The 26,163-nt window shown below is 34.0% G+C and overlaps 1 protein-coding gene across 1 annotated transcript; it reads left to right on the forward strand.

The window, feature by feature from the left end:
• Positions 1–17,857: 17,857 nt before the first annotated feature.
• Positions 17,858–23,288, forward strand: LOC123321002. Its single transcript, XM_044908503.1, has 6 exons — positions 17,858–18,606; positions 19,094–19,154; positions 20,561–20,652; positions 21,566–21,658; positions 22,516–22,815; positions 23,012–23,288. Exons 1-6 carry the CDS (start codon positions 17,858–17,860, stop codon positions 23,286–23,288), a joined length of 1,572 nt encoding a protein of 523 aa, XP_044764438.1.
• The last annotated feature ends 2,875 nt before the right edge of the window (positions 23,289–26,163 follow it).

Raw genomic sequence — 26,163 nt, forward strand, 5'->3', positions numbered from 1 at the left:
TTCAAAATTCAATTAGATAAATCAGAATTTCTAAAAAAGGAAGTAGCTTATTTGGGGCATATTGTAACAACGGATGGAGTCAAACCAAATCCAGACAAAATTCAAGCTATCAAAAATTATCCAATACCTAAAACAACAAAAGAAATTAAAGGATTTTTAGGGTTATTAGGATATTATAGAAAATTTATCCGTGACTTCGCGAGAATTACCAAACCTTTAACGGCCTGTTTAAAAAAAGGTGCAAAAATCGAGCACACCACATCGTTTATCAACTGTTTTGAATACTGTAAAAATTTATTAATGAACGAACCTATTCTTCAATATCCGGACTTTTCAAAAGAATTTATTATAACTACAGACGCTAGTAATTTTGCCATTGGCGCAGTCCTATCACAAGGAAAAATTGGTAACGATAAGCCTGTCGCATATGCATCAAGAACTCTCAACGATAATGAGCAAAATTACAGTACAATTGAAAAGGAATTACTCTCTATCGTTTGGGTAACTAAATACTTTAGACCTTACATTTTTGGCAGAAAATTTAAAATCGTAACAGATCATAAACCATTACAATGGCTTATGTCACTTAAGGAGCCTAATAGTAAGCTTTTAAGATGGAGATTAAAACTCGAGGAATTTGATTTCGAAATTGTTTACAAAAAAGGTAGTTCTAACACAAATGCAGATGCTCTATCGAGAGTCGAGATTCACAACAAAGATTTTTTTGATTATATGGAGAAATTTAATAAAGAATTTTCCGAGAAAAATACGAATAACGATAACGAGTCGATGATTGTTAATTTGGAAGAAGCAGACGTTGAGGAGATATCATTCGAGAAATTTGAGAAGCTTTTTAATGCAAATGAAATATATTATTGTTCAACTGTGACCGAAAAAATTGGCAATTTATTTGATGCTCCGGAATCCGACTCCCTTGCTCATTGTGTATCTGAAGATTTTTATATGAATAAAGGTATTGCACTTGATTTCAAAGAAAAATTCGGTAAAGTTCAAGAACTCAAATCTCAGAATAAAAGAACTGGAGAAGTGGCTAAAATTTCGCACAACAAAAGAAAAATTTATTACTTAATAACTAAGGAATTTTATTACCATAAACCACGATATGAAGCAGTATTCGAATCACTTTCCAATCTCAAAGAATTGTGTCAAAAAGACAATGTTAAATCCTTAGCATTACCAAAAATTTCGTGTGGTTTGGATGGACTAGAATGGAGAAAAATATTCAGCATGATCAACTATATTTTTGCAAATTCCACCATAAATATTAACATTTATTACTTATCTCAAGACGATTTAATCAATTCCAAGAATATTGAAAATCAGTATGAATCGGATGCTAATACTATACATTCCAATCACGAAAATCCAATTCAAGAAGTCCCCATTTCTGAGAAAATTTTAAATATTTTTGACAATCAAATAGTTTTTGAATTTGTTTTTCATTCCCCGGCGGAGGTTAGAATAAAAAAATTTTTTTCGAGCAAACAAAGAATTTTTGTTCAAATATCTACTAACGATTTAAAAAGGGAAATTATTGACTTTTTCAAAACATACTTAAGACCTAATATTCTTTACGCTTTGTATTTCACAAAAGATAATTATTATGAAGAAATATGCGAAATTCTCAGAAAAACATTTAAACAATCCGCTTTCAAATTATTGAAGTGCAATGAAATCTTAGAAGACGTGGAAGAAAAAGACGAGCAGGTTAGAATTGTTCAAAATATGCATGAGGGAAAAACAAACCACAGAGGAATTTCTGAAACTGTTTCTAGAGTAAAGAGAACATATTATTGGCCTGGTATCCAAAATGATGTAACGGAATATATTAATAATTGCGAATTATGTCAAATTAATAAATATGATAGAGACCCTCCAAATCAAAAATTAATGCTTACACCCACGCCATGTAAACCCTTCGAAATTGTGCACATTGACACTTTTCAAGCACAAAACAAGAAATTTCTTACAATTGTCGATGCCTTTTCGAAATACGCCCAAGCATATCCATTAATTTCTCTTACAGCTATAGAAATAGTAAGATCTCTGGTAATTTTCATGACGCATCACGGTTCACCGTCAACAGTAGTGATGGATAATGGAACAGAGTTCAAAAATAGTATTGTATCTGAATTTCTTGAACTACACCAAATTTCTCCTCATTATATCACAGTAAATAATTCACAATCCAATGGTATCATCGAAAGATTTCATTCTACTATATTAGAACATTTGAGAATTTTAAAAAGTAAAAACAATGATTCATCAAATATTGAAGACTTAATGCCCTACGCAATATTTGGATATAATAATTCTATTCATTCCTTGACAAAGCAGAAACCTATTGACATAATTAACGGCCATTTGAATAGTAAGGATCCCCTCAATATAGATGTAAACAAAGCCATTATTAATAACTATGTAGAAAACCATAAACAAAAAACTAGAGAAATTTACAAAAGACTGAATGAACTGATGGGGGAGAGGAAGCAGAACATCATAGAAAAGCAAAATCAAAATAGACATGATCACTTAACGTATAAACCTGGTACTATCGCTTACAGAAAAATTAAATCCAACATGAGAAATAAGCTTTCTCCAAAGTTTTCGAAAGAGAAAGTACTACGTAATCAGAAAATTAAGATAGAAAGTGATAAGAAAATTTTGCATAAACAAAACCTCAAAAAACCTAAAACTGAATCTAAGAAACTTTTTCAGGCTAATCCTAATGATTCTGGTGACAGCACAGGACATTCAAATAATAAACCTGAAGGACAATCCGGGAGTCCTTCCAATTCTCCTAGGGAAAGCGAAAGTTAGAAGCAAATTTCACAGATTCATACATTACTATGACCTTCAACCCATCGCCACACAGTTAAGATATTTAGAATTTCATTATAAGACAGTATCTAGTACTATTTTAAATACTTCAAGCTCCGTGTTTCGTACAGAATTGGAAAATCATAAAAAGTTTTATGAATATCAATTAAGCTCAGCAAAACAAAAATTGAAAAGTTTGATACCAATGGGAAGATCAAAAAGAGGAATTATTGATGGATTGGGAACCATAATAAAAAGTATTACTGGTAATTTAGATGCAAATGACGCATTGCATTATGAATCGGCATTAAAAGAACTTCAAAATAATCAGAAGGATATTATGTTCAATTTAAATGCAGGTATTTCATTAACCGATGAAGTAATCGAAAATTTCAATAAAACTATTTCTGTCCTCAGAAATAATCAAAAAACAATTGCTTCCCAACTTGAAGGAATTTCAGGAAAATTTAATCAATTAAGTGATAACTTTTATATGTATATTCAGATTAAAAATCTCATGGACCAAATCGGAATATCTATCAATATTATTATAGAATTAATCGATGAAATTGAAAACGCCATTAGTTTTTCCAAACTCGAAATATTACATCATAGCATTATTAAATTTTCCGAATTATATTCAATTATCAATAAAACAAAAAATTTATATGGTTCAAGTAATCTGATATTCGTCGACGAGAGAGAATATCACAGATTTTATGAATTGATAAAAGTAGATGCATATTTTGTCGAATTCAGAATTGTGTTCGTTCTTCATTTTCATATTGTACACCCCGAACCTTTTTCTCATTACCATTTATTTTCAATCCCAACTATAAACAACACTATTATTATTCCCAAAAATACCTATCTGACAAGCAATGAAAAATGGTATCAATACGCCTCTTCGCCTTGTATTGATTTACACCCACTATATTACTGCGAAGACGACAAACTCAATAATGGGTCAGAAGTAGAAGATTGCCTGTTCCAGCTACTGCATCTCCAAAAATCCACTGGTTCCTGCCAAAATCACCCTGTGGAAACTAGCAAGAACGTTGTCCAGAAGATTGGTAATGGAAGATTCATCATGTTAGCTCCAACTGGGATGAAAATTCGCACAGTATGCAGAAGAACCGACGTCAGCACATTGAAGGGAAACTTCCTGCTAAATGTACCAAAAGGATGTCATTTCGAAAACTCTCAAGAAAAATTCTACAACGACAAGGAAATCTTGGAGGGAGAACCAATGTACCTTCCTCAAATTGCTGCCGAGTTGAATGCAACAACCCTAACTGCATTCAAAATAAAACTTGAAGATTTTTCATTGGACCAAATACACAAATTGAAGAAGAAACAAGAGGAAATTCAACCCTTAATGGAAAAGCAAAAAAGTACCAAATCATTGCATGAAGTCCTGATAATTATCATTTATTTGCTATTTTTCATAATTATCTCCTATTTCGGATCGAGGAAAATTAAGTTGTGGCTAAGATCCAGGGTTCCAAGAAATCAAACAGAAACAGAAGAATTCCAACCACGAGCAGTTCCACGAAATCAACCAGAGAGAGAAGAATCCCAAGCTAGAGCAGTTCCATTCTTCACTACGTAGGCACCTTTCTGAGGATGGAGGAGTTATATATCCGAGAACGATGAACTTCGTTGGAAGATCGCAGGAAGTGCAATCTCAGCATCGTCTCATTTTCCAAGAACTAAGAAAGAGTACCGAGGTTATAAATTATAATTTTATTATCATTGAATCAGTTCTGACATAACTTTCACTGTATAAACGTATTGTACGAAATATAGCTTTTTAAAAACGCTTTTCCTGCCTTAATAAATATAACTCGCTCTTGGAATTTTCAGGGCAGTTCTTGTTTGTTCATGGAAAGAGTTCGGTAGAGTTATAGGCATCTTCAATTTTTTCTCTCTATAAATTAGTTGGGCATCTCAGAAAACGCTCGACAGATGAAATCGAAATTTGTCATTACTTTTCGGAACAATATCTTTGAACCAAGTTCTAATTCACACTCTCATCTGAATTGTATTGTTGAAAGCAGTAATCTCAAGAAAAGTCTTGTGGGAAAAGGCGAAGCAGCGATGAGTGAATCCGGTACCTGGAGTAGTGACCGCTCCGACATTACTAACAGTTCGAAATAAAAAGTTAATGCAGTACCTACCTTATTGTCATTTTTGAAGGGGATTTTGAGATTTTCGTCCAATAAATCTTTTTTTTCAGTTGGTAGTTGTTTTATCTCAATTTTGAGGATTGGTTTTCGAGACTGGATTCAAGTGTGTTAATTATTATCAATTTTAGGTCAACAAATGTCATGAAGTAAAAAAATTCCGATTAAGTTACCTTCTCCATTATATACAATGGCTAAAATTGCAACATTGATGCTAAGGAAACTTGTCCAAGTTGAACTGGGAATCAGAAATGATTTTCTGAATGAATTTTGTGTGAATGTTATGGAAATTCATATGTATATCCACTTTCTAGATGAAAAAATTCCTGTCTGAGGGTAACAGATTTGTTTTTTATGTAAATCCTTTAATTTTGAGGTTTTTTATCCAGGTTATTCAATTCACCTCCTATTCTTCGTAACTGATTTGAAATGTACAATGTACAAAAGCTTCATCATGCTATAAAAAGACGAGTTACATATGTCCTTAAACATTGACCAAAAGTTCATTTCATCGTGGAAAATGATGAAAACTGACATCTTCACAAGAAATTCGTTATCGAAGATTTGCTCGAAGGATACAAATTATGAAAACTTCACGAAGCTTTTCCCATTATCACGAAATAGATAAATATATTTTCAACTGATAAAGACATATTTCTTATGAAAGATCTCATTGAAACACCAAAATATTCTCCGTTTCTCGATGTATACAAACATAAGTGCATTAACTTTTTATTTACAAAAATTGACACCAGGGGGCGTATCGCTTGTTTTGAATTCCCAATCACATACATATCATATCCTATTCCACACGTTAGCTTTCAAATGAAAATATTTATATTCAAAAAGTTATTCAGAGATCCATGGACACAAAACTGTCATTCAGATCAAATAGATTAAATCGATCCATTGCAAGGAATTTCAAAGTTATTATATAATTACATATATGTAGGTAGGTATAATTATTTATATTCTCATATAAAATAAAGAATAAATTGAATTCCTTATATAACTACACAGTAACAAATACTTAATTAGTAATGTAAGATTACAATGGATTATAATATCTAACATAAAGATATAAATTTTTTGAATCAAACACATTTTATGTATCTTACTCCTAGTCACAGTTCAAGAAACTTCAACGAATATCATAATTTTCCATGTTGACTCTAATAATAGCTTTCAGTACATTAAGCAGTTGCAAATTGAACAAAACAAAATGGCGTAATTATCACGTCATGTCTTCTTAGGCATTGCGCATGTCTGAAACTTCTATGGAAGTTACTTCTTAAAATGTCGGGATCAGTTTGAAGTGTTCTATCGAGACATTGACATTATAAAACAGTGACTTTATAGCTTTTCGGTTCAGTTTGTGATTACTATTGGAATTTTTCTATTGCGAGTTGCGACGGATATGTGAGTATGAATATGAATTTCTATAATTTTTCCTCTTTCATTTTCTAATTACGACTAATTTTAATATCCTGTAGAGGTAATATAGAATATAACCGAAATCCCCAATAAAATTCTATCCCGGCATTTCCAAGGGAAGCGCGGTTTCAATGTGCAATCCTGAAACAACATACAGAGTGAGTCTTTGAGAATATGAATTTCTATAATTTTTCCTCTTTCATTTTCTAATTACGACTAATTTTCAATATCCTGTAGAGGTAATATAGAATATAACCGAAATCTCCAAATAAATTCTTTCCCGGCATTTCCAAGGGAAGCGCGGTTTCAATGTGCAATCCTGAAACAACACACAGGGTGAGTCTTTGTGTACGAAACGTACAATAAACACCCAAAATTAGATATATCAAAAATTCATAAACTCAATTCAACCAAATATTTCCATTCGAAATTATTTAGATCTTTCTCTTTTTCATAATTGTAATTTCCTGTGTAAGTCGGCCAGGTGAGACAAAGGATTGCAATAGTTTGTTTTAATATCTAACATTTCTTAATCCAACTGCAGCAATTTTGCAAGTAAAGAAAAATGTACTGAATATGCAAAATGGAAGTCGATTTCGATTATGTGGTCTTGACGTCATTATACAATTTGACTATATACAGTTTGTTAGATTAGGAAATAAACGTTCATTATCAAGTGATCCGCATTATCAATCTCAATCCTCGAGTCCCTAAGTTTTCACCAACCCAGAACTCTTAGAACTTGAGGTACAATTGAGATTCCACCCCAACAATTTGACTCGTACAAATATTTCAACAGTAGATTCTTGAGATCAAAGTAAACATTTTTTCCTCTACCATTTTTCCAAATTGGCTCGGTTTAAAAGATACAAGCTGTTGAAAAACCATAAGAAAAGTTATTTTTAGTGCTATCTCACAAACTTTTTTTGGATTAAATGAATTTCGGAATATAGTGTTTCATTTATCTGATGATATTGACCACGTCTTCCAGTTTTCTCATTATGACCATAATAGAATAGAATTTCATTACTCCTCCAAGACATACAAGTATGTAAAGGATGATATAATGAAAAGAACAGATACTATTCCCTACAAAAGATATTATCCCCTAAGAATTCTAGTTCTAGTTTATCTGAGCGTACATCTTGAAAATGGGACGAATTCAATTCTCCGTTTTCGAATTAGGATGGAAATAAATTGTATTATAAAGCATATGGCGAAGGAAAGTATTGAATAATAACACAAGTGTCTTAACTAATTGTGCGATATTTTCGAAACGACTTGAGATATTCGAACGAGATTTGACGAGAAGGCACGCCTCATTACGTTGGACAACTCGTCTTCAGCAACAAGGTACAGTTGCTCCCTTGTTTTCTACCTACCTCTAGGATGCAATTTTTGAAGATACCATCTCCAGCTAGGATATAAGGGTTCAGTCTTTTCTTTATCTAGAATGTTTGGTAATCAAAGTATTTCCGAACGTGGTACTATAGAACATTGCCGATTTCAGAGTGAATATGTTTACAATGTTTAGAAAACTGTGTACCACTCGAAAGCTTGTAACTCTTCACATGAAACTCTGAGAAAAGCAAACGATTTTCTCAATGAAAACCGCCAAAAATTCAGTATTACTTATTCAATAATCAAATACCAATCATTAGGTTCAATATTTTCTCTAATCCTTTCTTTCAAAAATAAGCTACCTCGCTTTGTCAACTACTATTAGTGTTATATAGTGTTTCTCGATCTAGGTATGACCGCATAAGTGTTCTATGCATTCAAGTAAAATTGATTCTCAAATACTTCTCGGAATTCTTAATTTTCCTTAGAAACTTAGGCATATTCGTGATTCCGAAAGGGTGTGTTTTCTACCTGCTACTCTTATCTTCGGACAATTTTTCATTCATTGCTGTCATATTTGTATTCTAATGTAGACAACATTCTTCATTTATGGCTGTCGAAAAATATTTTAAAAGGAAGTTTGATTATATATTTCTTATCTACATTTATCTGTTAGGATTTGAGAGAAATATTATAAATAAAAGAAATAAGCAGGTATATACTGAAGAATTGCTCAGAAAATATATTTTCCATTCTAGGGGCGGTATATTTCGATGACTTCAGAGAAATAATACTTTGAAGTGGTACCGATTCCACATATGTGATGAGAATAAAAAACTCATTCTTAATAACTGTAATGACATATTTTTAAAAAATATATTAATCTAACTTTTTTATTGCATGAGACGAATATGTTTTATTTTTGGCTCCCATGACGGACATTAAATCAATATTCAATTTTATTCCTGCCAAAAATTGCCGGAAAAAAATGAATAGCATGGATAGTGAGCACTGTGAGCAATTAAAACATGTCGAATATTGTTGAAAAAAAAGGTAGGGAAAATTTGTACTAGGATTCATTTACCGCGTTCGGCAATACCATCCGAGAGCGGACGAATATTTTAGTCACGTGACAACAGATCATAGGTTATCATAGGAATCCTTTGTTCAATAGAACGTTTATCCTGCATCTGGATACAGTAAACGAACGATTCATACCAATCCGAAATGTCTGAGGTAATTGCCGAACGCGGTAATTGATCAGAATGATGGCAATAGCCCATATAGTCCTAATTAACTAGTTTTAGGTATATACAGCTTTTTCAGATAAATTTTTAATGTCGACATTTACTATGCGCCTTTGGAATTTTCAGGGTAGTTCTAGTTTGTTCATGGAAAGAGTTCGGCAGAGTTTTAGGCATCTTCAATTTAATCGGTTTTCTTTCTTCGGTACCTGGATGACCGCTCCGATTATGAGTTTGAATAAGCGCGTTATTATAATTTCATCGACACATGAACCTGATAGTGGACCAAATGAAATGAGAAATGATGAGTATGAATCACATGCATATCATATCCTTTCTCATTTTCATCGAGAACATGTTAGCTTTCAAATGAAAATATTTATATTCAAAAAGTTATTGAGAAATCCATGGACACTAAACAGTCCTCCAAATCGAATAAATCGAAGAAATTACATAAGAATTATATAATTATTATGCATAATCATTCATATTCTCATAGAGTATAAAAAATAATTAAATTTCTGCAATTTCCTTATATAACTACACAGTAACAAATACTTAATTAGTAATGTAAGATTACAATGGATTATAATATTTGACATAAAAATATAAATATTTTTGAATCATATATATTTTATGTTTACTCTTTACTCCTAGTCCAGAAAATTCGAAGAATATCATTATATTCCATGTGACTCTAAGCATAGCTTTCAGTACATTTAGCAGTAGCAAATTGAACACAACAAAATGGCGTCATTATCATGTCATGTCTTCTTACGCATTGCGCATGTCTGAAAATCCTATATAAAGTTACTGCCTAAAATGTCAGGATCAGTTTGAAGTATTCTTTCGGGAATTTGACATTACAAAACTGTGATTTTATATCCTATCGTTGTAGTTTGTGATTACTAGTGGAATTTTTCTATTGCAACGGATATGTGAGTATAATTATGAATTCTTATATTTTATCTTCTTTTATTTTCCAATTACGCCGTAATTACTTTGTATATTATTCTAATACTACTAATATCAAACCCTGTTCTTAATTTGCTAATATAATTTAGCAGATTTCGTAAAAATTAATTTGACAACTGCAAATGACAGTTATTGTCATTTCAAAAATATTGAATCCCCATTCTCCCATCTATAACTAAGCGAGGAACAGATCAGACGAAGAGTGTTTAGTGACTACTGTCTTGTTTCTGTGCACTCCGTTCTAATGAAAGTATTTCTGTATTCGTGACAGAAAATTTGGAAATTTTGTGAAATTCTTCACTAACGTGCTAAATCAATAATAGGTACTTCTCGATATGTTGATGCTCAAATCTTCTGATAAAACTTTCCTCACGCTGATTTACCTAGCCTGATTACTTATGATGTCTTCCATAATCATAAATTTTCTCATTTCTTTCTTGTCTCCAATGTTAATTCTTCAATTTGACTCTCATATGGTTGTTATCTGTATTATTCAAATTCTTGCATTATATATATGTACGTGAATCATGGAATTTATTATAACTATTTCCTTCCCATTTCATTTATCTCTCAATAAAAAAATTTGTTCAATTTGCCAAAATCAAAACTTCAGTGACTATGATATATACGCACATTGATTTTCCATTCAAAAACAATAACTGAACAAAAGAATTCTTTCAGCCGAGCCGAGATACCTCTTCTCTTGAGATTTTGTGAGTGCTATTATTGTTACACCATTTTTACGTTAATTAAGACTCGGCTTACAACTTTGAACTGAAATGAGACGGGTCACAACAAAAATTTTGTGAATTTTATTAGTTAGTGTTTGAACTTATATTCATTCATTTTGAACTGGTGTCTTGGGCTGTCCTCGGATCGAACGTATCGTAATAAATTATACCTATCATGAAAATCGGTCACGTAATAATAATTGAATTTTTCGCGGTATAATTCAGAAATCGGGGAGTAATTCTATAGTTTAATTTATGGCGAAACTAACAAAGCAATCTATATTGGCCGTAGGATGATTCATCCTTGTGCATTGGAGTAAATGGTGATACCAAGGTATGATTTGTAGACAATGTTATACCGCATGAACTCAAAAATAAAATTCTGGTTATAGGCGCTACTGTGGGAATCATTATAATCGATTCTAAATTTTTTTTGTTTGTTTATAATCCGAAATTTGCACAATGGAAGAATCCCATGTTTACAGGTGATGTTGATTTTTTATTATTTCTGTATTGTTGGAAATTCGAATTTCTAGCTGCTATCAAAACCAGTAAGCGCGACCGTTGACACTTGCCAATAAGTCAACTCGCGAGCCAATGAAAATCGTACTAGTGGCGGTCTTCTATAGGTACTAAGGTAGCCAATGATCATAAAGAGTGTGGGGACCTGCCAATCACTTGCCTCGCGCTGCTAGTGATGGAGTGGATGAATGAGAAAGTTACCTCATTATGCATAACATAATGTTATTATGTCGTTCAAAAGATTACAAAGTAAGGATCGGAAGAATGGCTCAATTGGCTATTGAAAATGGCGGTCAGTTTTGCAGTTGAGAAAGACTATGTGGATGTGGAGGGAAGAAACAAGAACTCTTTTTTGCAAGAACTGATTATCGCAGATGAGGAATGAAGCAATTCGTCAACATTGTGCGCCTATATGCCATCACATACCTATGTACATATGTAGACTTTTTTACATTACTTTTAATTCCTTATCAATCGACCACGTACCCGCACTAGTCCAACCTCAATTGAGAGGCACCTAAAGGCGGGATGTGATGTGATGTCACTGTCGGGTATGAGTCTCTGAGCCCACTCGTTCATCTTCTCTATATCCTTTTTGTTGAAAATTTTTTTGTCTCTTAGTTCTAATCTTAGGTTCCAGTACTTTTTTTTTATGTTTCGTTACGCTTCGACCCTGTGATCCAGCCTGCAGTATATCATGATGTGTTCCATGTCATCACGCCCTGTTTTGCACTCGCACTCTCCATCTGTGGGTCTCAATTTAAAGATGCTTAGGTAGGCTAACATGTGTCCATGCCCAGTCAACAACTGAGTTGCTTTGAATGTCGACCCGAGTCTCTCATTGCCTAGATCTCTAAAATTCTCTTGGCTCGTTCCAGAATCGCATCTTTTCATTCTTTTCAATCTGTTACGTCAATACCGTCCAATAAAAGCGCAGATCTACGTCTATCTACGAATCAGAGCAAAGTCTGCTCGCTCTCTTTCCTCCGAGATGTAATTCTGGAACTCTACATCTCATTGTCTCGCCTCTTTCCCACACAAGTTGCCATTCGTCAATCATGCTTCACATTTAAATATTTCGTTTTTCTTTCTTGTCTGCCGTGAAGGGGGGAGGGGGAGTAGCAGAGTAGATTTCGTGCAGGAAGGTCATGCACCGATAATGTATTCTGTCTACAACAGGTTATTGAGAAAAGGGCAGCTAGAAACATAGAAACACATATAAAATTCGTGGACCTTTAAAAAGCGTATGATACCGTTGCAATTACAAAACTGTTGGAAGTACTGGAGCAGTCTAATATAAATCATACGTACATACAGGCATTGAAAGAACTATATATAGACTCAAAATCTAAGGTTGAATCAGGCAGATATGTTACCAAGGAGTTTTCAGTAACGAAAGGCAATGACAAGGATGCTGTATCTCACCAACCCTCTTCAAAATATACATATCCAAAGCTTTGAACAAAGCTGATTCTTTTCTTATTATTAATGATGAACAAATTAATTCAGATGCATAACATCCGCAGATAATGAAATCAACGAATGTTACGATCTAAATCGAACTAACAAACTACCATCGCTCGAAGTATTACCAGAAATTTCATTTCGTCGACAAAGAGTAGATGCTGACCATGGTTTCGGTCTTATTTGACCTCGTCAGAGCAACAAAACTCGATTCGTCAACGAAATGCTATGAATTGCCGGCTCCCTTTATTCCATATCAGTAGCGGGTGTGGTGTATAAATACATCGTACCGACATCTGACAGAGAAACGGGAACCAACCCAATTCAATTTCCTAACTCTCAGAGCGAAGATAGCAGTATGCATCCATATGCTTTATTCCCATATTGCAGATATCGTATATTACGATAATTAAGCAAGGGAAAAAGCGCGGAAAGGTTCGGATCATGGCAGTAACCGATCTGCCGCGGACATGGAAAAATAAGAAATGGATCACGCCTTCAACAGTAAGGCAGGTAAATAATGAACAAATTAATTCAGATGCATAACATCCGCAGATAATGAAATCAACGAATGTTACGATCTAAATCGAACTAACAAACTACCATCGCTCGAAGTATTACCAGAAATTTCATTTCGTCGACAAAGAGTAGATGCTGACCATGGTTTCGGTCTTATTTGACCTCGTCAGAGCAACAAAACTCGATTCGTCAACGAAATGCTATGAATTGCCGGCTCCCTTTATTCCATATCAGTAGCGGGTATGGTGTATAAATACATCGTACCGACATCTGACAGAGAAACGGGAACCAACCCAATTCAATTTCCTAACTCTCAGAGCGAAGATAGCAGTATGCATCCATATGCTTTATTCCCATATTGCAGATATCGTATATTACGATAATTAAGCAAGGGAAAAAGCGCGGAAAGGTTCGGATCATGGCAGTAACCGATCTGCCGCGGACATGGAAAAATAAGAAATGGATCACGCCTTCAACAGTAAGGCAGGTAAATAATGAACAAATTAATTCAGATGCATAACATCCGCAGATAATGAAATCAACGAATGTTACGATCTAAATCGAACTAACAAACTACCATCGCTCGAAGTATTACCAGAAATTTCATTTCGTCGACAAAGAGTAGATGCTGACCATGGTTTCGGTCTTATTTGTCCTCGTCAGAGCAACAAAACTCGATTCGTCAACGAAATGCTATGAATTGCCGGCTCCCTTTATTCCATATCAGTAGCGGGTATGGTGTATAAATACATCGTACCGACATCTGACAGAGAAACGGGAACGTGATCCATTTCTTATTTTTCCATGTCCGCGGCAGATCGGTTACTGCCATGATCCGAACCTTTCCGCGCTTTTTCCCTTGCTTAATTATCGTAATATACGATATCTGCAATATGGGAATAAAGCATATGGATGCATACTGCTATCTTCGCTCTGAGAGTTAGGAAATTGAATTGGGTTGGTTCCCGTTTCTCTGTCAGATGTCGGTACGATGTATTTATACACCACACCCGCTACTGATATGGAATAAAGGGAGCCGGCAATTCATAGCATTTCGTTGACGAATCGAGTTTTGTTGCTCTGACGAGGTCAAATAAGACCGAAACCATGGTCAGCATCTACTCTTTGTCGACGAAATGAAATTTCTGGTAATACTTCGAGCGATGGTAGTTTGTTAGTTCGATTTAGATCGTAACATTCGTTGATTTCATTATCTGCGGATGTTATGCATCTGAATTAATTTGTTCATTATTTACCTGCCTTACTGTTGAAGGCGTGATCCATTTCTTATTATTAATGATGTTTTCACTTTGTCCTCACCCAAATCAATCATCAGCTTGTCCTCTTTCAATCTGTTGGAACGAAAAACCATAATGTCCGTCTTCTTTCTATTCAAACTGAAATTGTTCCTTGATAGCCACGTTGGTATATAACTTCGCATTTCAGCTGCAGTTCACTTATATTACGTTCCGCTATTGAATATTTGGAATCATCCACAAAATTCGTCGACTCGGTATCTTCGATCGAATCTGCAACTTCACACATATCATTTATCATTAGGTCCTTTCGTTTGCATAAAAAGTGTAGCACTTTTCTACACTCAATGTCGATTTGATTTACACCAGTGTGAAGCAAATGTAGTTTATCTACAAAAAAGAGATGTAGATGTCCTCTACACTGGTGTAAATTCAATCAGCAAACGAATACTAAAATCGAGTGTAGAAAAGTGCTATCTCATGCAATGATAGCGAATTTCGTGAACACTTCGTAGAGGTTCTTGCGGCGATTGACTTCGTACTGGTTTCCACATCACACCACGAACATGTGCTACCCTCAACAAGTCCACGTAATTCGAATCAATAAGAAATTCCAAAGTGAACAAACAATATTTGAGGTGAATTTCCTCCCAGAGAAATAATAAAGAAAAATTATAATGAATAATGGAGAAGAGAAAATATCGAACACCCACAATTCCATATTTTCAGAGATTTTCAATGAGAAAATCTTTATTCAGGCAATCAAATGCCTTAAATAGATCGATGAATAATCCTGAGACTAACATTCCTTTTTCCAGGAACTTCAAAATATTATTAGTGAATTGAAATATATAGCCGTTTGGGTGGACCGATTTTTCAAAAATCCATGTTGAGACGGATGGAAAAGATCATGAATATTGTAATATATCAGAAGTCTAGTCACCACTGCTAGCTCAAATACTTTCGAAAAACTATTCAACAGGCTTATAGGCCTATAGTTTTTCCAGTCCTCAGGATCCCCATACTTGAATATTGGAATTATCACCGATAGCTTCAGCTGCTCAGGAAACACCCCAAACCTTCACTATATGACACAATATTGAAGAGATAGCATCAACACTCAATTGAACAATTTTAACTGGAATTTCGCCAATTCCAGAACTTGAATTGCTTTTCAGTTTCCTAAATATCTCAACAATCTCCTCTATGGTAAAGGGCTTCACGTAAAAAGATGTATTGGTTTCAATATTGCAAGCAAATTTTGAATTATTGAGATTTTTCATCATGTTCGGGATCAATTGAACCAATAATTCATTGTAATCATCCGCTGTTTCCTGAGGTGATTTAGAAGTTGTATTTTCAAAACTGCCTTCATTCCTAATTTCATTGCATATTTTCCACATGGCTTTAGTCTTATTATCCGAGGTTTTAATTTCTAGCATCAATGAGTATCCAGTGTAATATATTTCAAGGGAAAATGTATATTGAAAATATTTATGAAGTCATTCGAGAAGCTTTGCCATTGCTTATTATCCTGGAAGCTGATGACGTTTTGTTTATTTGTTGAAGCACTGGAACCGACTGGTGACGCTTGAAGAAAATCCTATTAACAGCTACTCCTTCCGGCCAAAAATCTGCACTCATGGCATCCTGCAAATATTCTGCCGGAAATGGAACTTTGAATGATGAATATATCTCCGGTTGTCTTGATTTCAATTTTTCACATTTAAAGTCTGGTATATGCGGTTTGAAAAAATCACACAGCTTATTCTCTGTAGTGTCAGGATTTAGTCGGAATACATGAATGTATGACATTATCATTTTAGGTACCACTGAGTTAGTTTTCTGAGTACCAATTATTGGTTTTGGGGATTTTCTTGTTGCGCTTGTATTGCTTTGGTGACTCTTTGGAGCGAATGTATCCAGTATGATGTTGTTCGTTTTCCTCTTCTTCTTCACTACCACATTCCATTTTGACTATCAAACAATATAGCATATGTATGAGTTTTAACAAAGGTAAGTGAATGAGGTACCTCATAAGCCCGTTAATTGAAAACACACAACTCATAATAACAGTTTTATGATTTTCAATTTGAAGCGCGAAATCAGAATACTCTTCCTTGTATTTTATATAAATATCGACAAGAAAATGAACATCCTGAGGGACAAAACATAAGTAAGACGTTGATTGTTCCTTTTCTTATCGAATAATTATCGATGTTCAGAAAATACTCTTTCCAATTACTTTATCCTATTTTTTTTTTCTTTACAGAATGGACGCTTTCCTGTTTAACGCCTTCGGAATTAGTTCCGAACCACTTGGCCAACTCAGTAGAAAGGACATCGAAAAGAATTTGGGTTTGGAAGAAGACAAAATTTTTGCTGACTCGAACAAGATCTATCAACCTGATTCATCTTTGTCTAAAAACTCCGGAGTGAGATTCGAATCACAGCAATCAGCTTCCCAACTCAGCGAAAAGGTTTTGTGTTCGGAAAAAGCCAAAGTCTCTACCGAATCTTACAAAATGAACCAATATGATTATTCATTGTATGATGACATCTTCGGAATGAGTTTAGCATCTCAGCAATCAATACCCCAACTAAGCAATGAGGAAATGGAAATGATTTGTTGTCTGGAAGAAGCCAAAACCTCTGTTGATTCGAACAAGATCAATCAACCTGCTTCTTCCTTGACTAACACTTTCGGGAAGAATCTCGGATCACAGCAATCAACTCCTCATCTCAGCGATGAGGAATTCGAAAGGATTTTGTGTGTGGAGAAAGCCAAAATTTTTGCCGAATCGAATAAAAAACAATCTGATTATTCATTTTCTGACATCTTAGGAAAAACTTCAGAACCTCAGCCATCACCACAACAACACAGCAATGAGGAATTGGAAATGATTGTGCGTCTGGCAGAAGCTAAAATCTTCGCTGACTCGAACAAGATCTGTCAGCCTGATTCTTCCTTGTCTTACAACTCCGGAATGGGATTCGAATCACAGGAACTCAGCGAAAAGGTTTTGTGTTCGGAAAAAGCCTCTGCCCAAACGAATAAAATGTACCAATATGATTATTCATTGTCTGATGACATCTTCGGAATGAGTTTAGAATCTCAGCAATCAATACCCCAACTAAGCAATGAGGAAATGGAAATGATTTGTTGTCTGGAAGAAGCCAAAACCTCTGTTGATTCGAACAAGATCAATCAACCTGCTTCTTCCTTGACTAACACTTTCGGGAAGAATCTCGGATCACAGCAATCAACTCCTCATCTCAGCGATGAGGAATTCGAAAGAATTTTGTGTGTGGAGAAAGCCAAAGTATCTGCCGAAGGGAACAGAATGAATCAATCTGATTATTCATTATTTGACATCTTCGGAATAACTTCAGAACTTCAGCCATCACCACAACAACTCAGCAATGAGGAATTGGAAATGATTTTGCGTCTGGAAGAAACCGAAAGCTTTGCTGAATCGAACAATATCAATCAACCTGATTTTTCCTTGTCTAATAAACACGGAGTGAGTTTCGAATCAGAGCAATCATTTTCCCAACACTGCGAAAAGGTTTTGTGTTCGGAAAAAGCCAAAGTCTCTTCCGCATCGAACAACTTCGACAACTTCGGAATGATTCATGGTCAACTCACTGATGTCGAATTTGAAAGGATTTTGGGATTGGGTGAATCAAATGTCTCTGCCGAATCGGCCACGCAGATAAATCGATCTCATTCCGACCAATATATGACGGATTGGAATTCGCTTTTTGAGCAGGAGCCAATAAAAATAGATGATATGTTTAATGGACATAGTTCCCATCAAGCACCGGACACTCAACTCCAAAATTCGATTATTTCACCAGATTCGGGCATCTGTGATGAAGGATTAGCGGAATCCGATTCATCTTCATCAACTCCACCTACCTATTCCCAAATTTTCGAAGTGAAAGATCAATGTTTACAACAGAAGGAATGTTACCGAACATCGGTACCCAAGTCCACACCCTACGTCTTCAAAACGAATTCGGGTTTATGGAAAAATCGCAATTACGAAATAGTTGAAAGTGTGAGGCCAACAAGTATGATACCAAAAAGGTGAGTGATTTCTACCATATACTACCACTTATATTCAAAACAAATTATATGCAGGTCGTTCCACACTTCGCGCCACCTGACGATTAATGTTCATTTTCTAACTGATGATTATTCTAACCGAAAATTGTGTATTACATGCATTTTCGAATCAGATACGTGGAAAATGCTTTGTTGGACAATTCAAGCAGATAACGTCATTCTTAAAACATAATAATTTTTTGTTAATTGAAACTTGATATAAATCCGGAATAAATTGAATATATATAAATATATATATATCAAAACAATTGAAGAATTTTGGTAGACCCGTAATGATACTTCTTTAACGTATTTTCAGAATTGCATGAACAATTCTTTCAGTTTTGTTTTAGTAATCATATTTTTTTATCACGAAATTTCGAAGAGACTTCAAAATTTTCACCAAAGCCGCAATATAGCGGTTCATTCCAGAAATAATACAGATAATAACGAATTTATATTTTTGCAGTGACGTTATCAAGCCAAAAGTGAGAATAAGAGAAGGTGTCCGGAAACTGCAAAAACAGAAGGTAAGTTTTGTACTATTATTAGGTATGAATTCAATTATTATTCTTATTCGTGTGTTTCTGCTGACTGAGGTTCTACACGAAAGTTATTTCAACTCTAATTCATATTTTCAGAACTACAAGAAACATAAATCTTAACTTTTACTGAGTATGAATAAAAGATAAATTTTTAATGGGAAATAAACAATAAAAAATTTGTCGGCAGATAGAAATTCAATTTCAATGGAAAGCTCCGAAACATTCATCTATACAGCGGGTATTGAAATTTTTTTAATTCAAATATATAAAATAGAACTCATCAAAATATCTAAATAATTTAACTAAAAATCACCTATATGAATCACTCAAGATGCCGAAGCTATCATTCCTCTCACTTCTAGACTACTTTGTGTAGGTTGTAATTGATATCGATTCTCGTTCATTTGTTGCGAGATGCCTGTTACAATCATAAAATATTTGGGAAATTTGTTGCATAGTAAAAGGAGGGATAAACAACGTGGAAATATTGTGACAGGATATAGTGATATTAGTGCTTCCGTACCTTTACTCCATTTTTGACGCCTTGCGAGAGTGTGCAGACATCTAAATTATATGCATTTTCAACTGCTGAAATGAGAACAAACACGCGAACATCCAAAGTTGCCATTTAATTTCATTTCCAATCATAAACCATACACCCAGCATTGTTCTAAGCGAATCCATATTTCAGATTCAATCATAGGGAGAATATTTTTATTATTTTCATAATGAAATGAAATAATTATTGTCGATAATGCAGATCACAGACGGATGTATTTTATGGAGGTTTATTCCAACTTCGTCATTTTGACTGTTTTGCATGAGCAGGTGATTTTAAGGGAAACAGTTTATTTCATTCTTCTTTAAATTCTGCTGTGAAAAGAGAAACACTAACCTTGTAGTTATATATAAGAAATTTAGTATAGATTCTCCACGAGTATATGGGGGGTGTTCGAATTTGAGTAGAGATCTCGTTCACACTTCTTTGAGTTATCAATCGAGGGTTCGATCCTGTTTGGGATAATCTTCAGGACTGTACAAATCAAAAACAATAACGATTCACATTATGGCTTGATCAACTGAGACATAGAGAATATACGGAAAGAATATCTGCATTCTTGGAAGTTGGAAACACGAATCTAATTAAATACGAAATGGTGGAGAAAGAAAATGGTTGTCGAATAATGTACTTTAATCATTATTACACGCACGACGTATCAGAGAATCTTTGGAAACGAAGCTCTTTGTAGACAAGTACCGGGTACTAGATGTACCTATGCATCTGAACATTTTCATTTTTATTTACTCATCATTCGAATTGACGCGTCCTTCATCAAGTTTTAGGTTTTCATTTTTATAAATAATAAAATGAATTTCCTTGGAATTTTCAGGTATTCAAGTGTTCCAAATGCGAATTCTCTTCATACTTCAGGGATATTCTGGACCAGCATATCCACAGAACACATTTACAACCAAATCAAGAGTAAGTAGAGAACAATTCAGAATTCAAAATTTATAATATGTAGTACCTAACTATTTTATACACTTTATGTGAAAGAAATTCAACAGGTGAAAATAATTAGAGGCATGTGTCATATTTAATACAAACATTACTTATAATGCTTTCAATACTTTCAATCAATTCTAAACAAATATGTTTATATATCTATGCCAGTACGATGTGGGTGATTGTCTTTCAGAAATCTCTGACGTTACCACATTTTCGTGTCATCGGAAAAATGTGGCTAACATATTTTTTAAAGAAAAGCCTCGTGATTGTACTCGTAGATACTCGATAAGCTTCGTTTTGCTGTCAATTTCAAACTTCGATATCCTGATCGTCCCTTCAGTATTCAATTCATTCATTTCATCGAAGAATGCACTATCGATCACCATTATTTTTTTTTGTGATGGCCTCTTTCGACGAAGAACCTAAAATTCATTGAACTTGTTGTATAAATAGCTAATATTTCAGTCAAGTCGAAAGAGCGCTTCGAATGAAACCTCATTATGAATTATTCTTAAGCCGATTAGATACATGGCAGAACAGACTTTTTCCGCCGACCTCTTAATAATATAATCTCATAAAATCTCATTTTGAAGCGTTGGGTATGAAGAAGAGGAAAGAAAAAGTCTATAAAGCATTTCAGTGGTGGAACCTTGTATTCAAATCATCCGGTTACATGTTTTGGTTTACGTCATTGTCAAACCAAAAATTCTGAAAAGTTGTTACTTGTAAGTGCAAAATATGAGGTTGAGCAAACTTAGAAAAGGTGAAAAATAATAATGTTACGTTTCAGTTAAATCTCTCTCTGAAACTCACGATTTTTTAAGTTCCATTGTCATATATATAATTGTTATGTTTGCATATTTAAAAATTTTATTTATCATTTCAGATGCAAGCAGATACAATCGAATGAACGTGTTAATTTTACTATCAACGGAAAAGAAAAAGCACCCCATTCCTCTGTTGCTAATAGGGCGTCTATGTAAGTAAATATAATAAATTTTTATGATTATTTTTCAGAAATTTCAAATATTTTAAATTGTACTGTAATCATTTGTTATTGTTCATGTTGAAAATAGGTTGCTCATATTGATGTACATTTTTGTGAGATACTTAGAATTATCTGGAGAAATTAAAGAATAGCATTTTTCGTAATCGCTTCGCTTACCGAGTGACACTTTGGATCGGAAGTTGGCATGAAATTTACATTCGCAATAGACTTCGTAATCGATAGGGAACATGAGCTTTAAAGTTTGCTTTGTATCGTATCTGTCATAATGGAAATAAATAGCGTTGTGAAGTATAGGGCGAATGGAAGTATTGTACAACTTTAACTAAATTGAGTCCAAGCAACATATAAGGGGAAGAATTGAGAATCCATGTTGCGTTTTTAAAGTGAGTTGAATCAATATATCATCAGATATCACTTTATCATTGCCCCTACAAAATACTTCTTCCAAATAACCTGTTGAATATTCCTTATATGCGCACACTGAACATTGAACACATAGGCACACGAATAGCGACGAATAGTCAGTTCGGCTCTGTAATCCGATGTGAGAATAATCTTTTGATTCCAGCATTAGAAACAAAACAACATAAAATACTTCGCAAGATGTATGTATAAAAATTATTTGGTATTATCGAATTGACTACTTATTGACAACTTAGAAAACAAGGATTCACAACCATTTCACCATGATTCCTTAGACTTGTAAGCTCACCTAAATGTTTTTCCGAATGCATTGTTTTTTGAAACATCAACTGAACTACGGGTCTTTCGTGAGATTTTAAAAGGAACGAGAATAGTTCATCATAACTTATTATATTCTCTTTCAGAAGGAGTAAGAAATTTACCTGCACAGATTGTTCATTTCCGACGACAGATTTGAGAATATTTCTGATTCACATATTTGTGATACATAAATACCGCTGGTACAAATGTCCAATCTGCCGTGTTTGCACGACATCTCCAAATGCAAGCATGGAGCATTTTCGAAAAAATCCTGATCACATGATACCATATGGGAAAAGAAACTCACAGAAAAAGATAATTCAACCGAGACGAGAAAAAAAATACAGGTACAAGTCGGATGAGAACTTGAACATCGAGGTGAAGAAAGAAGGTAACAAAGAAAAGTGAGTATACATCTATCAAAAATTTACATTTCCGCATAATCATCATATCATATCCTATCAAATTATTTTGTCTTCTCTCAAAATGGGTTTTTATTTTATTATAAATATAAAACAGTTTATTGTGCTTGGAATTTTGTAGCCACTTCAATCAAAAATCACTGAGTGAATATTTTACTATTTATTTTTGCTTTTTCAGGATTGTTATAACACCCAAACCTCATTGTTTCAAGAAGGGGAATAAAATAGAAAAAAAATTCTACTGTGAGGTTTGTGAATTTAAAACACTTAGCTACAGTACACTGATGGTACATAAGAATAGGAATCATAATTTGGCTATGAGATGCCCAGGGTGTTTTCGTCACTTAAATTCTATAGCTGAATTGATAAAACATTTAATGGATAGTCCCAATCATATACGACTTATCTCAGATGCAACATTTGTGATTTTGGAACCTACGATGAACGGGCATTAACGATTCATAAGATCAGGAAACATTTTTAATCAATTCATGACGGAAGTGAACGAAGATCCGTGAAGGTGAAAATATCTAATGTGAGTAGAAAGTATTATTCCTGGAATCGAAAAGAAGAAAATGAGAAAAGTATGGACGTCACTGACACAATCGAAGTAGATTCTTACGTTTGCATATAAACTAGAAGATTTCAAATAACCGACTTTGCAATAGAGGCAAACGAGAAATATGAAGTGAAACAACGTCTGAACTTGGGTACCTAAAACATATTGTATAATGAACCAAAATTTAACCCACATTATTTCACTACTGATTAATCGATCGGCCAAGGAGAATTACGAGAGAAAATATGGACCATAACTGAACGAAAGAGAAAAATTACGACATTTCTTTGATAGTGCTGTTCGAACATCCATGAAAGTGAAAAAGTATAATTATTGAAAATAAATTTTACGAAATTTCAGAGTTGTTTTATTTGACTTCACAAGAAAGGTGAAATTTCTTCTGAGATAGCACATAATATGGCTAGTAAGGGTAGGCAATAAAGGCAGACCTATCCTTTACCTAAAAAAAGCCTAAAATCTTTAGGCTATTTCGCCTTTGTGGAATCTACTAAGTAATGGAGATAATTTTTTTCACCCATCATGCCTATCCTACATTTCTTTTCAATGTATTATGTAATCGAAGAATATTTGATTGAAACTTCTCATCAAACATTCAGCGATCTCTACCAGCACCTGCAATCCTACTGCTACCTATACGTGAAAGCCATAAATTAGAAAAGAACCATTAGTAACAGACGAATGTTATTAGCGAATCGTACACCCCGACTGTTTCGCCTTTTCGAGTAGTCAGGTACATAATTTCGAAAAATTTCGAAGTAGTTAGGTTGAACAGTGGGTAATCATCCTCTCCAAAAGAAGCAATTTTTTGGCATTTATTTGCATTCAATTTTTTGGCGTTTTTTCGAATTCATGACATATCTTTATTTCCTATTTTTACTATTATTATTGGACCAAAAAATATGGGCAGTCCAGGGTTCAGTCCTCTATAGCATTCTGATAATATATACCGAAACACAGAACACGGCCTTATCACCAGGTGAAATGGACTCGAAGGCACAACTCAGTTTAGCAAGGCTGTGGTCAATTTCAAAAATAGAATAATAAAAACATCCCTTCCATTATCAAATTCCAGCTGCTCCGTAAGCCCCAACCGTTTACAAAATTGACCACAAAATTCACGGTTTTACCTCCGGTGCATTTAACAACAAGAGTAATATACCTGAGAAACAATTTCAAATATCGTGGAATTTTGTGTTCCTTATTCTCGTGTGGTCAAATCGCATAAACTTCTTCCGCAACTATTTTCAAACCGAATCAATGTCTTCCTCTTTATTTTAGATCCGTTATATGTTAAAGTTTGTGACTTAAATATAAAGTTTCTTCTTTGTTTCTGTTCTCATTATCTATCGCAGATGGTAAAAAATTTTCACCTCATTTATAGTGATAGTGGAAGCTGAAAGTTTGAATGACTTTGAATTTTCTCATTTTATGTATTGCTCTATACCTACATAGAGTCCAACACTCCAAACGTTATTTTCAGAAGGATGTTAAATATCTTATATCTGAATCAAGTTTTCTACATGAATCGAGTACCATCCGTCACGGTTCATGAAACTTTGTCGACTATTTGGATATAAATCTAAGTGCAAGTGCAAGGTGAAGTGTAATTGGCCATTGAGAAACGGGAGGAGGAAGTTTGATGAAAGGTTGTTGATTTAATCTTGATTCTTTCAAAAATATACTACTAAAGCGAAATTTCTTTCGTTATCGGTAATCAGCACCAATCCTTCACTATAATTTTTGGCATCAATGTTTGAAGAAAGTTCTTTTCATTACAAAATTTGCCAGAACATCAACTGTACCTACTACTTTCCTCGGTAATGAGAATTTTAATTCCGTTTCAGTAAATAACTGCATTGCAAAATAGGGGATAATTTCAAGGAATCAACTATGTAATTATTGTGTTCAGGAATAAGGAATAAAAAAATATATAATTATAACATCAGCTGTTCCATTCAAAACTAGATTGGAGTTTAAACAATATTCAATATAAAACACATCAAGACTATGAGAACACACTCAAAAATAGAACAGCTGTTCGCTGAATCGAAAGTCTATTAGACTGCTTTAATTCTTGAAAATATTTGTTTCTAGATTAAATAGATTTAGAATATTAACTCGTCAGTTCATTTCATTGTTACAACAGGCTCCATAAAGAAGAAACAAAATAATTACGGAACCTATCTTTTAATACATCGATAATCCTTCAAATTCCAACTTTCCTGTTGTAGTGATGTTATAATGCCGATTATAACATCCGAAAAACGAGTAGATTACCTACTTTTTTACCGATACATGAGGAACTGAATGAAAGAGCAGAATAATATAAATCGATATCAGCAATGGCCAAGCGGCAAGAGAAAACACCACAAACGTTAAAAGAAATAGATCGCGTGAAGCTGATGCACGAAAGATGCAGGCCTGCAGGATAAAGCAGAACAACAAATCAGCCGATCAAAGACAAGCTTGGTTAACGTAATTTGCACTAGGAAGATATGCTTGTATTTCATTACTTTTATGCAACAAATATTTATTAGTTGGAAGTTGCACATAAAACTCTGATATTTTCGAACTATATAAGATCGAATGAAATAAGACACTTCTTCGTGTTAATAAATTGTTGCGCCGAAACATGTATCTTCTACTAAAATATATTTTTTTTGGTCATATGAAAATGCGATTGTAACTTCATTGATATTTGTATTTAAGCTGTTAATTTTATTTTAAGCTTTTGTATTCGATAAATTTCA

This window comes from Coccinella septempunctata, chromosome 9 (assembly GCF_907165205.1).
Source record: "Coccinella septempunctata chromosome 9, icCocSept1.1, whole genome shotgun sequence".
Classification (NCBI taxonomy): Eukaryota; Metazoa; Arthropoda; class Insecta; order Coleoptera; family Coccinellidae; genus Coccinella; species Coccinella septempunctata.